The sequence below is a fragment of the Geospiza fortis genome, unplaced genomic scaffold, assembly GCF_000277835.1.
Source record: "Geospiza fortis unplaced genomic scaffold, GeoFor_1.0 scaffold275, whole genome shotgun sequence".
Lineage (NCBI taxonomy): Eukaryota > Metazoa > Chordata > Aves > Passeriformes > Thraupidae > Geospiza > Geospiza fortis.
In genome coordinates this window covers 3,936,585-3,953,621 of record NW_005054341.1, presented here as the reverse complement: position 1 = coordinate 3,953,621, position 17,037 = coordinate 3,936,585, and the positions used below count along the sequence as shown (strand labels likewise).

The 17,037-nt window shown below is 43.0% G+C and overlaps 1 protein-coding gene across 3 annotated transcripts in view; it reads right to left on the bottom strand.

The window, feature by feature from the left end:
- Positions 1-1,590: 1,590 nt before the first annotated feature.
- Positions 1,591-17,037, bottom strand: part of EFEMP1 (EGF containing fibulin extracellular matrix protein 1) — a 44,973-nt gene continuing 29,526 nt past the window's right edge. For 2 of the 3 annotated variants that reach the window (XM_005422595.2, XM_031058329.1), the window contains exons 4-10: positions 14,369-14,491; positions 10,778-10,897; positions 8,099-8,218; positions 6,528-6,647; positions 4,962-5,085; positions 4,647-4,842; positions 1,591-2,803 (exon numbers count right to left, since the gene is read on the bottom strand). In XM_005422595.2, coding sequence (XP_005422652.1) covers positions 2,645-2,803; positions 4,647-4,842; positions 4,962-5,085; positions 6,528-6,647; positions 8,099-8,218; positions 10,778-10,897; positions 14,369-14,491 — 962 coding nt within the window. In that variant the 3' untranslated portion in view covers positions 1,591-2,644. The remainder of the gene's footprint in view (positions 2,804-4,646; positions 4,843-4,961; positions 5,086-6,527; positions 6,648-8,098; positions 8,219-10,777; positions 10,898-14,368; positions 14,492-17,037) is intronic. The other variant, XM_031058328.1, reaches the window with a different exon arrangement.

Sequence of the window (17,037 nt, the reverse complement as noted above, 5' to 3'; positions counted from 1 at the left end):
ACCCCACCCCTACCCAAAACAAAACCAGCCACCCCCTGCCAGTTTCTGCTCAGCTCAGCTCTGCTCCTGTTTTGGTTTGGAGGGGCTGCTGTTATTCCAGCTCCTGGCTCTCATGGAAGTGCTGCCCACACCCAGTGACCACCTTCAGGCTCAACCAGCCTGCAGAATAGTGACACATGGCTGCATCTGCACTCCTGAGCTGGACAACCTCTGACTCGGCCACTTTGGGCTCTCAGTGGTCTGCTGGACCCCTGGATATTGCAAACAGACAGGCAGCGGGGCGGTGGTGTGTAAATAAAGCGGATTGAGCCAAGTATCCTGCACTGTGAGGTGTGCAGGATTGTGCAGGCTGAGGGTGACTTGGGCACCTGTGTGAGGTACAACTGCCTCTGCTGCTTCTGCCCTTTGAGAGGTGTATAAATATTTTTATATATAGAGATCAAATTTGAGTTACTGTCAGATGAGCAGAGTTTTAAAAGGAAGGCTTAAAAGGACTTGTTGGTGAAACTGATATAAAAGCTGGTAGAGTAAATCCTTGGGGCACAGCCTGGCAGCTTGGAGACTTCAGGGATGATTTGTGGTTCCTTAACTTGCTCCAGGGACTAGCCTGGTGCCTTTCAAGTCTGGGGTCCTCAGGAGGCAAAGCCACTTGAGCCTCTTCTGGGCACCTCTCAAGAGAATTGCCCATTAAAGCACCAAAACTGATTTTCTTGGTGTGGGCAATGCCGAATTGCACAATTTGGAAGTTAAAAGCTGGTGTAAAAGAACAGTGCTGATGTTGGGGGTGGAGAGGGATGTCTGAGAGGCAGCACAGCTTGTGAGGACAGCCTACATTGAGAGACAAAGTTCATTAAAGGATGTGTAGAGGTGAGCATGTGCCATTTGCCATGGGAATTGCATGGAGGAGCAGGAGGCTGGAGGCAGCTTGCTCAGTATTTGTGTGGAATGAGGAGCTGCCTTTCAGACCGAGTGGATTTGTAGCCATGAATGGGGAGGAAGGAGCTCCCTACAAGCCAAACTGTAGCAGAGACTTTTCACCGTGGCAAACCCCAGTTAAATCCCACTGCAGAGCAGCTGGATTTGTCCTGGTGAGCCCCTCCCTGCTAGGAGGGATGAGGGGTGCTGGGGGTCTCAGCCCACTGCTTTGGGCCCCAGGCAGAGAACGTGACCCAGCACCAGCCGAATTTCCTGGCCTGTGCTGCAGCCACGTGCTCTGAGCCCTTTGGCAGATGAAATGTTTGTTTAAAGCCACAAATGACTGCCTGAAGGAATGATCATTGGATAATGGGGTCCTGCTCTGCAGTCTGCCCGGGCAGGGGGATGTGTTGCCCTCAACCACAGTGGTTGTGACCTGCTTGAAGTCTTGTTCTGGAGTGAACTTTTGCTGTCAGTAAAACTAAATCTCAGTAGGCAGCAGGCTCATTCTTCTACAAAGGAATTGGAATTGTGTTGTGAGTCTTCCAAGAACTCATCCTGTACAGGCTGAGATCTGGATCCCTCTGACTGTTCAGACCTCAACATGGCTTTGCCAACTCCCACAGTACGTGACAATAAGAGCAGTAGTAACAAACTACCTCCAAAGAGACCAAATACAATATGGTAAGAGATCTTTATTAAAAATTTTGTACATCAAAGGATTAACTACTACATTTTAAACAAGAAATAAGATTTTACATATTACAAAAGATGTTATTAGTTCTTGAATTAGAAATAAATTTTATGAACACTGTACATGATACATCTGAGTTGTAAGAGCAATAACAGGACCGAGTGCCTGAAAATGATATAACTTAATAAGAAGATGCACTCAATTCTTAGTATACAACATAATATTTCTGGAAAATAGTATGTTAACTTCAGTCTGAAAATGCTGCCTCCCTCTGAGCAGTAACTACCAACAGTGTTCTCATGGACATTTGTGCCCTGCCTGGTGATTTCCCATTTGGAGTTTCTTTCTTTGTTGGAGACATTTTCTTCCTATGGTCTATTTTTCTTGGAGAGAGCGTAATGTTATCCCATGGTATGGTTAACACAATCTGCATACAAAAACTTGATGCAAAGCATTTCTCACAATGTCACTTTACCTCCAACCCAGATTAGAAAAACCAACTGTGATAGCACATAAATGTCTACAGAAATAGATTTTTATTTACTGTTACCTTTTGTTACAAAGTAGTTAAAAATAAGAAATATATTTTAGCTTATCAGATAACCGTTACTTTGTGTATCATTCCTACTACATAATTTTTTTCTTTTTTGAGATTCAGTGTAGCTGCATTAGAATTTAAAATACAAACAAAACAGAAGATCACTTTTAAATTGCATGACCTATTTGGCTAGGAAGGGTGTGTGAAGCTTTACAGGATAGTATGAACATACAGTTCTCGTATAAAAGCATAGTATGTGTCTAGTCCAAGGAAGGTAATAAAAAAAAGATTTAAATCTTTATACAGAAAGTGACAATGCCCATGTTATACTATGGAACACATCTACTAATTTGGAATTACAGGTGTAACGTGCGAATAAGAGAGAGAGATCAACTTACTAAACAAATTCTTTTAAAAAAGAGAGCAAAAATCTATAAATAAAAATAGTAAGTGCTTTGTTTTGGGTACTATTCTTTGGTGCGGGGTTGCTGCGGGCGCTAGAAGGCGTAGGGGCCCACGATGATGGTTAGCCGCAGCACCGAGCTCGTGCGGTAGTTCAGGCTGTTCACTGTCAGCATCTCCAGGTCCACGATGTGCTCCCTGGGGCCCGACAGGGACTTCACCAGCACCAGCATGGCGCTCACCGTGCTGGTTTGCTGCAACAATAACAACAGCACAGCCCGGCTCAGCCCAGCCCACAGCAACCCCGGCTGCTGTCTCACTGCTCCGTGTCCCCCCCACTGCTCCGTGTCCCCCTCACTGTTGCACCTCAGCACAGGCCTGCACCAGGCAAAGGCGCTTTTAACACTTCCAAAAGGCCATGGCTAATCTCACACTTGGCTGTGCTGCAGGGAAAACTCCACCTGACTGAGGCCCACAGGAATAAACTGTGCTGCAAAATCTGTTCCTGGTTATGCTGACTCCCCCAGAGGATGTGGGAAGTGGTAATCTATCCCAAGATGGTTTTTGTTTTAACCCCATCTACCAGGTTTTAAAATAGAGAGAGAAGTGAAACAAGAGCCCTAATGTCTTTAACAGGGAGGTAGTTTGTTCAGTGGAGGGAAACTCAAGTCTGTTTTGTGGCTCATGCTCCAGAAGTTGTGCTGTCCTTGTAAACACTGGGAATTTTTGTTACTGGTGTGTGCCCACTGCTATCCCCATCTTGATTTGCTTCAAAGCTCCTTTCCCAATCTGAGGTTATGCTGCTGGTTTGTCAAACAGCTTTGCCTTTTCCAGATGATAATAAAAGGGTCAACTCCATCTCTCCCTTTGCCTACTACAAATGTTTTCTCCCCGTGTCATGTGAGTTGGGTGCACAGATGAATCCAATCCATCTGCTGCATCCAGGAGCCAGCTCAGCATTTTACTACAACAGTAGGAATAACTTCCAAGTAATTTTGTTTACCACAGTCCCCTGGCAGGAATAAACACGTGCTTCCTTATTTAAGGCCTGTGAGTTCTTGTTGGATGGCAACCAACCCTGACCTTGTTGCTCCAAGGGTCAGTCTGAGGGCCACACTGGGGTCTAACCCAAGTGGGGCCTGCAGTGATCTTGCTTTTATTTTAAGCAAGTAGCTGTTTGTATTTTGGGGGTAGTTAGGGGGTTTTGATGTGTAACCTGTAATCCAGTGTTTTCCCCTGGATTTGTTATGTCACAATGAATGATATATGGATGAGTAGCTCCCTGTTCCCACCTTGGGTAAACATGGTGTCAATGGCAATACCACAGCTTGGTACACTTGTTGTACTATCAGAAGCCCATAATCTCCTGATTTGAAGGAAAATTATGGAATATGAAAACCTCCCAATTACTGTATTTCTGATAGATGGTTTTTGTGCTGAATCTGTTTTACTGAGTGTAAAGCCACATATGAAAGAAGGATTTTCCAGGAATTTGTAAATATTATAGGGGCTCAAGAAGATGAGATTTCTTCCCAAAAAGCCCCTTAAAAAGCCGATGTTCTAGACACTCCCATTCATGTGTATCTACTTGAATGTATCCCACTACCAGGAAATACTGCTATGCCAAGTATTTTGAATTTCCTTGGTTTTTCCTATGGGAAATAAAGGTTTAGTTATGTGTCAACACCACTGACCGTTGGCCTGAGCTTAACTTGGGATGGGGCACGGATTTCTATAACGTTATTGATTTCTTCTTTTGCAAAATGAGAAATGTAATTAATGTAATTGTACAAGGAATCTTTCTATAATTGTGTCCTAAATAGATTTATCTGAGGTGTTGAAACAGAGAGAGGAAGGCAGGGAGTTATTTTGTGTGACTCTGACATAGCTGTCCCAGGATTGCTAAATATTCCTGAGACTTGGAGTCACAGTTTAGGGTTTTCAGGTAGGAGAGTAAAAGGCTTGTTAAAAACTGAAAACCAAGCACACTTGGTATGGAAGCGCCAAAAAGCTGCCAAACTTTGGGGTGTTGTGGAAGCCTTCTGGGGACCTTTGGGGCTGTCACGGAGGCAGGGTCTGAGTGCCCCCAGTACTCACCCTCAGGTAGAACTCTCCATTCTCGTTGCCAGACTTGATCCTGAAGGTGTTGATGGTATTGGGGTAGATGCTGGTGGCCTGGATCTGGAAGATGTCGGAGGGCACGGTCCTGTCGGAGCGGATGCTCATGTACTTGTACACCACCGAGTAGGGCAGCTCCCGGCAAATGGCGTTGGACACGGGGCATACGCAGCGGCTGCCACACAAACAGGGGGAGGGCACAGAAAAAGGCATTAAAACACCATGTTCTGCTTTGTTCCATCATGGCCCTTCTTCAGGATGAGCCTAAAACACAAGAGCTTATTTTTCCCTTACTTCTCCGAGGTAAGGATGTAGGGCTCTTGACAAGGATTTCTGGGGTAACAACGGAACCCTCCGTGGTAATTCCAGCAGATTTCATCCTCTCTGCATTCATTAGTGGTCTCACACTCATTTATATCTAGGAGGAAGGAGATGTTGTGTCAAAGCAGATGGAAACAGGGTTGCTACAAAGGTACTACCAAAAAACCTGCTTGTCTGTTGGAGCCCATCAGCTTTCCATGTCCTTGTCTTGTTTTCTAGGACCTCACTATAAAGGGTTTCTCTGTGCAGAAGTGGAATAAACTTGCTTATTGGCTGTTAAGCAAGACTGAATGCTTTTAGCTGACTGGAGGTGCACATTAATCATATATAATGCAACTGTGGAAGTGCTGTCAAGTTTATAATTAGCAAAGAATGATTTTACAGCCAAAGGTGTCCTGGAGACAGAGGAAAAAGGTCTCAAGGAAGAATTGTGATTACCTGCCTTTTGCTGCTTCTCAGTTGTTATAATCTGGGTTTCATGGTCTAAAGTGCTTCATTAATGGCTACATTTTCACTAAAATAACTTGAGAACGAATAGTGAAAACTCATTTATTGTGCAAAGTAGAGCTTCTTTTGCCTGAGAAAAGAGCCCTGAAGGGAGGTGGAGGCTGTGAGCCTTGCACTGTATTAATGCTCGGTTTCCTGTCAGTGCCAGAGCCCCACTGTCTACCCACATGGTCTCCTAAACTTCATACAGGCACAGAAAGGCTTTATCCAAATGTAATCTCTTGGAAGGCACAAACAGGTTTTTAGATGCTTAAATCAACCATCCCACAATGCTCAGTGTCAGCTGCTGTTCTTCAGAAGGGAAAGAAGTTAATCAGGGTTTTGTAAGACAAAATGCTGATAAAGAAGAGTTATTTTCTCATGTTTTCTGGCCCTAATTATCACACCTCTTGATTTCTAAAAATATGTTCTGTTCAATCCAGTTCTGCATTACAGAAGCAATAGTTCTGGCACTTAGAATATTGCAGAACAGTATAATCTAATAAGATGCAGAAACTTTTAGCATCACTGAGAAAAACCCACAAACTTGAAGATCCTGGCATTTAGTGGCACCTGGCCAGAACATTTATTTTTCTACACACAAATTATCTAAGCTGCTGAAGGCTTGCATTTTTTTTTTCCTTTATCAGAAGAAACATATCTTTAATTTTTATTGTGACTGGATTTAGGAATCTCTCTGTAAAGAAGCATGATATAAAGCCATGTTCCATGTCTGTAAAAAATGACCTGGATTTATTCAGGGACGGTGATCTCAAATTTAGAGCCACTGCCTTGACATCCATGACAAGCTTTACCTGAAGGCTGCAAAAACTGAAATTTTGTCTTAGGAATCCAAAGGACTTGGAGTATGAGCTGAAGGATTCAAATGAGATTGAAAGATGTTTAATGAATCATCAAGTGCTTTATCAACATGTCTTCTGCTATCAGCACAGTAATCCTGTCATGCAATACAACCATTTAGCCAGCAATCACCCTTAGCCTGAAGTGCTGTAAATAACGCAGGGCTGAGCCTGCCAAGGGGAGGGCACTTACCTTGGCATGTCCTGCCTCCCACTACCTGGTACCCTTCAGGGCACACGCAGGAGAACTTCCCTGGCTCGTTGACACACTGGTACTGACATAAGTAACTTGAGGTTCTGCATTCATCAGTGTCTGCAGAGAGCAAAAGAGCTTTGTGTTATTGGCTTTTGAAACTTACCTTGTTGCAGAACTAAATAGAATAGCTAAATGCTTGGGGGAAAAAATATCTAAAAAGAGCTATCCAAAACCTGAAATGTGCTGCTTACCTTGAGAATGGAAGGGTGAGCTCTGCTGGGATTTTGTTAGTAATCCTCCAAAAGAAGTAGTTTGGATGTGGGGAAGCAGAAGCTAAATTAGACTTCAGAAGAGGTTTGGGAAAATAACTCTTGAAATTGTGTATACTTGCAGTATTCCAAAATGTGATGACTTTGAGGAAAAAACCCACAGCTGTGAGATTAGTTAGTAAGGCAAAAATGTTGCCTTTGTACTTGTGCCCTACACTCATGGAGTAGCTCTCTGGGAAAGAAAGAAAATTCTTTTTTTTTTTTTTTTTTTTGCCTTCTAATAATAATCAGTGGGTACCATTCTCCTGCTTCTTTATCCTTGTGTATCCATCAGTCCCTCGTGAGGGAGGCCTGGTGTGAAACAGAACTGAACGGTGCCTGCCATCAACAGGAAATGAATTCAAACCCATCAAGAGGAGGCCTTGGCTTGGCAAGCACAGACCTCCCTCCTCCTGCCTCTGAGCTGAGCCCAGCTCTTGGGCTGGGCTCAGGGGTGTCCTTGGAGGCTGCATGCTTGCTGTTCCCTGCTCTGTTCAAATGGGATTAGGGTAAGCAACTTGGTTAACCTATTATTATTATTATTATTATTAACCTAAGATTAGCTTAAGCAGAGGGAGCATCTGTAGCAGCTCTCCCAGCTCACTGGGGAGGGCAGTGCTGAAGCAGGGACCTCTCTGCCTTCAAGGCTGGTAGAAAGGATGTGGGCTCTAAGGGTGAGGTCATCATGTGTCCAAGAGGAGATTAGGGCACCCCTGTGGAGCCTCTGGCAGAGGAAAGAAAGTGTTGATTGTGTAATTGTACAGGAGGCATGCTGTTTGTGTACACAGGCTGCAAAGCACCTCAAAAGCACACTTGTGGCCCCCTTAAAATCAGGAATGGGAGGTTTTGTTTTCAGAGGAGCCTAACAACACACAAAATTGCCCTTGTTTTTGCTGTGCATTCCTTTCCAATTCATTTAATGATCACCAGCATTAGACCACCCACAATTCCAGGGAGTTTGTGCAATCAGGGTTCAGAAACCTTTCTTTCCCACTTGGGATCTGAAGTGCAGCAATCTGTGTCCTGTTTTGCACTTGCTATAGAGAGACCCATTCCTACCTGTACCTGAAATCAGCTGCAGCTACTCAGGTGTGAATTAGCCTCCTTTGTACCATAAAAAATAAATATCCTAAGGGTTTTGGCTACAGATTCTACCCACAGAGTGTCTCCATTTCTATTCTGTCCTTTAATTCACAAAAAGGCTTCAGTAGAAACAAAAACAACAAAAAATTGTTTTTCCAAGACAAAAAAAAGTCTCACCTTCACAGTTGATTCTGTCACTGCTTAGCTCAAAGCCTGGATTACACTGGCAAATGAAAGAACCCAGGATATTGTAGCACTGCTGTGCACATGGGTTGTTGGCATCACATTCATTTATGTCTGAAAGGAAAAAGGAGATATTTTTCTTGTGTAGGTGGTAATTAGGCTTGGTGGATTAGTCCTTAGGCTGGGCCTGTTGCTCAGCAGAAGCTCAGTTGGCTCTGTCAATGTAGACCTGCAGACACTGGAGCAATGCTAGATCTGTGCTTTACATTCCATGTAAAAACCAGTATTTTTCCAGGAATGAGAGTTATTCTAATGTGTGATGAATTCTCCCAAAAATGTTTAATGTGGCTATTAAGCTCCACATTCCAGTGCCTTTTTTTCAGGTATGAAATGCCAAGTCTCTATAAATAATTGATATAAGGAACACATACTGATAAGACCTCTCAGCATGCAGTGGTTAAGATTTATTTGAGCTATTTATTACTCTGAAAATTTGTTCTTTTAAATTCCATTGCAATTATAACATAAGCCTTTGAGGCCAGTAGAGTTCTGCAGAGCTCTAGGCCTAGACCATATTGGGGGAAGGTATTTTTCTGTGCTACATTTTCCGTGGTGTTGCCCATCCCAAGAACATTTTGAGGACACTGGTATGAGAAGAGAAGCAATTTTTAATGGGAAGTTTATATAAGTCTAATCACCTCTGGAATCTATAGCCCTTGTTTGGCACAGACTGTTGATTAACTGCTGCTCCTGTCAGTCTGTGGATTTTAGTGTTTTCCCTTGTATTTCCATCCTGCATGTTTTCATTTCATGTTTGAGTTTATCAGATATCTCCATGAGCAGAGAGCTCTGCTTGGAGAAAAACCTTTGAGTTCATGGCTTATAAATGTCAGCAACACTGTGAATTTACAGATACACCTAAGAACTGACAAAGATGAGGCACTCAGAAAACTGAAACCAATGAAGAGGATATGAATTCTCTGCATAATCAACCTCCTAGTCTTGAAAATGAATGATAACAGGGAAAACTCTTCACAGGTTTTTTTTTTCCTCTGAGTTCATTTCTGGCAGCAGTGCAAAGGATGTACATCATTCCTCCTCCAATACTACCAGGAGGAATAAATTTGGTGGCCAAAGCCCTGATTCTGTTCATTTCCCAAGAAATATTGACCCATTTTCAATAGAGGCAGAAGTCGTGACACAAATGTAATAGCTACAGCTGTCAAGTGCTGCTGGGGCAGATGGGAGAGTTTGTCTTGATGCAGCAATCATCCATTCATAAATCTTCTCCGTAAGCTTTCCTCCCCTTTACCTGGTAGAAATGTGCCTGATGAGGCTGGAAAGCCAGGAAAGGGGTGTTTGGTGAAGTGCTGAAAGAATCCACCTTCCATTTGGGCCATCGAAACGGACAAGTCAGTGACTTTTGTCACCTGGTTCTGTTGTGTCTATGGGCAATTTTTAAAATCCTGTGTTTTGGTGAGAACCAAGCAATTCCTGTCTCAGTGCAGAGCTGTGCAGTGTGCCAGGGTGCTTGGTGAGGGTTGGCAATACTTGGAAGGGATGGTGGAAGCTGGAAAACACAGCCTGATTTTTCTATGTGTATAATATAGATTTTATATACACAAATTGCTTCTATAAAGAGCTGACCATCTCCATCAAAATCTCTTGATTTTAAAGCCATTCTCTCTGTGCTTCTGCAGGCAGAGTTACCATTTATTATCACTTTCATCCTTCTAGAACAGATATTGTGATTTCAAACTAGACATCAGTCTAAGTTCTGCTGTGCAGCTTCCCTTAGTGTTTTATTTCTAAGGGCAACACCACAACTGAAAGGTTACTCTTAGCAACACCTGTTTCAATTTTTAACTTTTTCTAGATATTCATATGTGACCTAAAGGCTTTCTTTACCACATGCTGAGGGTAATTACCTGTGGTGGTGTTCACAGGGGTCTTAGGCTGAGGGAAGAGATGAGGATCTGACTCCATGTTTCAGAAGGTCTGATTTATTATTTTATGATATATATTATATTAAAACTATACTAAAAGAATAGAAGAAAGGATTTCATCAGAAGGCTAGCTAAGAATAGAAAAGGAATGATAACAAAGGCTTGTGACTGAGACAGTCTGAGACAGCTGGACTGTGATTGGCCATTAATTAGAAACAACCACATGAGACCAATCACAGATCCACCTGTTGCATTCCACAGCAGCAGATAACCATTGTTTACATTTTGTTCCTGAGGCCTCTCAGCTTCTCAGAAGAAAAAATCCTAAGGAAAGGATTTTTCATAAAATGTGTCCCAGACAATTACCCTTAACTACAGAGGTATAGGATTCCTTTGATTCCCAGTTCTGGCCTGTGTCATGTGAACTGGGAATAACACCAGGAAATAATAAAGCAGAACTGAAAGAACAAGTCAATCTAGGATTAAATACTGAATATAAGGCTTTAGATGTTCCTTGGAAATCTGCTATGCCAACAAAAAAATGTAGAGCTTTCTTGAATGTCTGTTATTCTCCAACCCTCCTGTAACTCTCGGCTCACTCACAGAGGAGCCTCTCAGTGCAGTCTTTTCCTGGTTGGTGTTGATTTCATTTCAGTTTGTGCATGGCAGTTGTGTGCTGGTGTCTGTGTGTCCGGGGGGCTGTTGGGGAGCCCTCAGCAGTGCTTACCCACGCAGGTGTGGTTGTTGGATGCCAGCTGGAAGCCAGCGTTGCACTGGCAGTAGTAGGAGCCGGGCGTGTTCACGCAGCGGTGGTGGCAGTACGGGGGCAGGGTGCACTCGTCGATGTCTGGGGCACCAAAAACACCAGTTAGTTCACATGGAAGCACAGTGCCTCCCTGCTGTTCTTGTGTCTGAGGGAAGTTAATTGCACTTGGTTAAAAGCAGGAGGAAAGCTTATGTGAGCTGGGCACTGCTTCCCTGGATATTACAAGATGCACTTGAACTTTTCCTGTAAGTGACTGTTTTGTAACAAGATTTTATGCTCCTTGTCTTCAATGTGCATTCCAACTTTATTTTATTGACTCAGTCCTGCAGTAGTGCTTGGTCTGGTTTATTTTGTGTAGGTAAAACTCAGTGTTTTGTTCAGCTTTCCCTGATCCCTCAGGATCAGGCATGGTGCTGATCAACACAGCCAATGTGGCTTGGAGCTCATTTTCCCAAAAACTCTCATGCAGCGCTCCTGGCACATACTAAATCTTTTCAGCTCCATTAGGAACAGTCCAGGTTTTCTGTGTGAGTACAGGGGAATGGCAAGGATAGAGAATTAATGGGCCTGAAAAGGAAACAGGTGGTTGTGCTTCCACAGGGATCCCCAGACCCTGCCTTGCTCTCCAAGGGTTTCCCATTGCTCCCATTCCCCTGGCTGCCTGTCCTGGATCCCTTCCCACCCAGCAGCAGCACACCTGGCTGTGCATCTCAGGCACTGAGAGCCTTCCACAGCCTTTCCTTGCAGGTCAGCCTTGCTCTTGAGGTGGAGCAGTCTGCCTTTCCAAGAGTCAGCCTTCCTGCTGTGCATCCGAGCAGGGCTTTCACCTGCCTGCACCACCACATTCCCTTACCCCTCTGCATTTTAAAAGGCATTCCCTGCACTCTGGAGGAGACGGTGGCTCTGGCTTTGCCTGGAAAACGTGTTTTATTATTCTATTTTCATGAGTGTGTGTGTGTGTGTGCAGTGGCTGCCTTGAGCTGTGGTGGCTGGAGCTCGGTGAAGAAACCCAGCGCTGTGCTCTGGGCTTGTACACAATGGGACATTTCAAAGGATCAACATTCACACAAATCAGAGCAGTATTCACTGGAACAAAGAAAGGCACTTCCCACATCCATGCCAGATCTTGCATTTCCTACCTCCAGCTGTTTCCATCATAGATGTGTTTAAAAAGAGGCCAAGACTTTTTTTTTTTTTAATATAATGAGGAAAGTGTTTGTTTTAATATCAAGTGAAAAAATAATCTTTCCAAGTTAACCCTTTCTTTGTCAAATTTAGGGCTGAACTTAGTGGAGTGTTTTGGATGATTCTGAATGAAAAGGCTTCTGCTGGAAAATTCCTGGCTATCCATACAGTAGCAATTGTCACTGTAACTCTTGTTGCAGAGAAATTTGGAAGTGGAAATGGAATAAATTAAGGAGGCACAGTAGATTTCCATCCTTGACTTTTCCAGGACTAAGCTCTTATAAGTAACTTTAAAAAAATAAGATTATACATATGAGCAATGCATTGGTACATTTATACACATAAATGCTTTCAGGATCTGGCTCTTATTCAGTGGGAATTTTCCTTGTGGGATTAGGCACATCAGCTCTGGGCAGATCTAAGGGCTGAGATTCATCTGATCAATTGGGCCAAATCTGTTTGAAGTGCTGGAAAAACAATTCATTCTCCCTGCAGTCATACATTTCAGAAAAGATTCATTTGGCAATATTTGAACAAGCAAATTAAAAAGAAAAAATTAGAAAAAAAGTCAGAAATTGTTAGTGAATTTAGATTAAAATCAACCAATTGTTAAAAATATCTCTTTTTCTCCTTCTACCTCCACGCCAAAATAGTCTGGAAAAATTTCTTTCAAATTTGAGAAATATTTCCTCCCATATGGAGAACCTCTATCAAGATCTGGCCCCAAGAACATTTTCTGGCTAAGCTGTTATAAAATCCCTAAAGACAGGCTTTATTCTGAAATGCTGACAGTACTAACTGTTGGGATGTACTTGTAATTTAGGTCAGTGTGTAATATGTAACACAGGTGTTATTCTTGGTTTTGACCTAAATAGGAGAAGGGAAATTTCACTTTCCAGACCTCTTCATGGATAGATTTAGATGCATAAATAAGTTCACATTTAGGTATAAGGGTCTCTCACTCCCATTTTTTCTCACTTCTGTCCTGTTTCCTGACTTTCATTTAGGACCACGGGTCTTGATATCAGAAGTGCTGTTGCATGGCTGTAATTTACCTGCATGGCTATAATTTGCCTGCTATAAAAAAATCCAAATAAACCCCAGATATTAATAAAAATAAATGCATGACCTTCCAAAACTATTCATCTACCTACATTCCAAATTAGTCATCCTAGTCCTGCACAGAGAACTGAGAGAAATCGGATTCACCTGTGTTTACACCAATTTGACAGTTTGGGGCCTGATCTATGTCTCTTAGGAAAGAGATAAGAATTTTTATTCTTATTATTTCTACAGCCCTTGAATTGGAATCCTGAAGAAAGGGCCATGCCCAGAAATTGAGGTTATTCTAGGTGTATACTAAAATCTTCTCAGTTTCTTACCTGTGGCCTTAGCAAGAAGAGGAGAGATTAAGAATAAAAATGTTTAAAAAATTAAGAATAAAAATTAAAAAAAATAAGAATAAAAACAACAAAAAAATTTAAAATTCTTACACTCTTTGAAATGCAGGATCTCTGAAAGAGGAAAACCTTGAGTTCTGTTGAGGAAAAAACCCCAACCCCAAATGCTTTTCTCCTAAGCTGCATAAAACCAGGGCAGTGTATTAGAGGAGGCTGTCTCAAATATCACCTCCTGATGTGTAGATGTGACTCTCTTCCTCCTTAGTTGTTTTTATTATCTGACAAACCCAAGGCTTAAGGCTGGACTGTTTCTAGAAGCATTTTATCCATTGAAATGGTGATTAAAGAGGTGTCACATGCAGGAACAGGGGGGATGGCACTTTGGTGTGATGTCCCCACCTGAGGATGGGACAGGAGAGACCTGTGGTGTTTGCCCTGCACTTGGATTTAATTCTGTGCCATGCTTGCATGGCTCCCAAGGGTGCCAACAGCTTATCTTGGCAAGGAGAATAAAGCCTGGTGGGTTTCAGAGGCTGCAGCTCTCCTGTACCTGCATTCAGAGTTTCCATCTCTGTGCTCAGAAAGCCGAGTCCTGGAGCAGGGCTGGGGGCTGGGGGAGGGAGAGCTGTGTCCCACGGACCTGGAGCTGAATCTCAGGGAAAGGTGCTTTGCTGCCATCAGGGGCTCGTGGCAGTCTCTGGGACACTGGCAATGCCCCAACACAAACAATCACACAATGGGAACTATTAGCAGAACCCAGCTTGTGAACTCCAAGTGTTGATTATCCTTAAAATAGCTCCTCTTCCCATGTTTTAGTGATTAATTACTGTGGTAGAGTGACTCTTCCATTGCATTCCAAAGTGAGACAGCTGTTTCACACCACACATACCCATCTGCTTTATGACCAATATGAAGTTTGTAACTGTGCATAATGAAAGAAAACCATTGAAGGGAAAGCAACACTTACCAACACACTGCTCCCCTCGTTTCTGGTAGCCTGGAAGGCACTGGCAGCTGAAGGAGCCTCTTAAATTGACACACACTTGGTCAGCTCTGCAAGTGTGGGTTCCAGTTGCACATTCATCTATATCTTGATAAAAAAGAAAACAAGTGCAATATTAGTCATTACATTTACTTAAAGTATTTCCACAGGCTAAATATTTTACACATCTTCAAGCTACTTATAAGTGCAGGCAGGAAAGATGCACTCCCAAGATGTCATATCAACACTTGCAGCTATCAGAAATCTGGTAGTGTTTTAATTCTCATACATTGCCATCGTAGATATTTTCAGATATTGGTTATTTTAAACATTTGTTTGTCAAATGCCATTAATATTTTGCACTTGTCAGTCTAGAATTTTCTGTGAACTTCTTGCAGCTTCATCATATTTGAATCATTTGCCTGTTTTGTTTTGCTTTGGTTTTTTTCCCACGCTGGTTGGATGTTTCATGCTGAATTACTCCAGAAAATTTCAGCAAATGTAGTTCAGCTCTTTCTCAAGGAGTAGAGGAGTTAGAAATATGTTGTTTTGCTGGTACTAAAAGGACTCTGCTGATCTCTTGCATGGTTCCCGTGCTCCATGCTTTGGACAGGGACTTGGAACTGGGTATGTGGTGGCCTTCTCATCAGGAAGAGATCTGCCTCTTGTCATTCCCATGAAAAGTCTCCTAATTCAGTCAATCTGTTCAAGTCTCTGGAAACAGTTTATGTGTGTTTGTATTTGCCCAGTACAGCTAAAACTGCAAGTTCTAGCCCGACGCTTTTCAGAGTAATTCAGGCAGCTTTTAGTTTGCACTCAATGCAGGTTTATACAAGTATAAAAACAGCATTTTCATTTTGCCTGCTCATTATGACTGCTGGAGGTACTTAATTATAATTAAACTGCATGTGCTGACAAATGAATTACAATTTGCTTTCTCATCTGAACATCCAAAATGTTGGAGATTTTTTTATTGTAACATGACACAGTACAGTGAGATGACTTTTTAATTTTGGCATCATACACAATTTGGAGACTCTAGGCTGAATAAACAAATTCCTTAAAACTTATGATCTCTAGTTTACAAATCTCAGCTGACCTCTCTATTTGTATAGGCACTGGGGATGTTAGAACATCACCAGTGGCAGATTCTGGGTGGTGCTTTGGAAAAAATGATGGATTCTTTCTCATAACAAATGAAAACAATTTCAACCACAAGATTCAATCAAAAATAAACCATCAACAGTTTGAATTAATTCTCAACGTTTGCCCTCTCCCCAAATGTCCAAATATTTTACATACATCTTCCCTTTATTCTACAGGGAAGTTAGGCTGCTCTGCATTTCTGCCCAGTGTCGGTCCTGGAGCTGCTGTGCTGGTGCAGGATTTGCTGAGCTCACTGTTGTGTCCTGACACTGCAAAGCACATTCCCAGGTGTGAAGAAGACTTTTGGGTCTGGCTACCTCCTGCCACCCCAACACCAGGCAGCTCAAGGCAAGTCTTTGCAGGGACCTCGTGAGCTTTGTGCTCCTGGTTCCTACAAAAGCTGGAAATAAAATACTTGTACAATTCCAGTCCTTTTTGTTATAGACTGTGCTGGAACAAAGAACGTTTATTTGATCTTTAGGAGCTTCATATGTGAGTAAACATGAAGCTGCCTTTTAAGATGGATTAGTTAAAATGCATTGGATAATAAGCTACTCAAGCTAAAATGATTCATAAATTTACTTCTGTACTCATGGTTTTTGGCTGTTCCTGATGGTAAGTTCAGCTGGACAGAAAACCAATTATTGCCTTTTTGCTGCTTCCCCATCTGAAAACCCTTGGAGGGTTTTGATGTTCTGGCCAAGATCTGGGTTTGTGAAAGGTGTGGGGAGTGAGGCAGCCTCCTGCCTTCCCCAGGGAAGGTGGTAAGGTTGCCATGCTTGGAATGAGCCTGATCCCACCTGTGCAGGGAAATCCGTGCTGGTAGAGCAAGGCTGGTGGCCTAAAGGTTGTGTTTGAGGGAAATAGGATGGGAGGAGAACAGCAGGCACCTGGAAAGGTTTCACTGCTGGCATCTCCAGCATTGCAGTAGTTACAGATGTGTCCTACTGCTGTGACTGATACAGGGGTGAGGAAGTGAGTGAGCATTTCTGTGCTGAAAGCAGAGCCAAATGTGGATTGTGTTGGTGCAATCCCAGAGCAGCCCAGCCCTCGTGGAGTATGGGAAGGAGCTCTGGTGGATTTAGCAGTGATGCTACAGCTCTGCCTGTGAGTGAGGCCAGAGAGGAGGCTCCAGCTCTTGGCACTCAGTGTGACCCAGATCACTGTCCATTACAGAAATAGTCTGTTTCCCAACTGTCCAGAGAGTTACTGGAGAAATAGAGGTGTAGGAGTCATCAGAGGGATGCAACAGCAATATTGGAGTTTCCTTGGCATGTGGCAGAACAGCTCCATTTCTCTCTGAGGTGGCAGAGTGTTTTATTTACCAAGGCACACCTACTTCTCTGCCGATGGGAAATGGCACCATCCCACACCGGGGACTGGGGATTAATTTGGGATTCCCACATTGTGTTTGTGGCTCTTGAGTGGGTAGGTTGTGTATCTGCAGTTCTTCAGGGTCTGACCAAACTCAAGTTTCCAGACTGTTTTCTCAGTTATGTCCTCCCTGT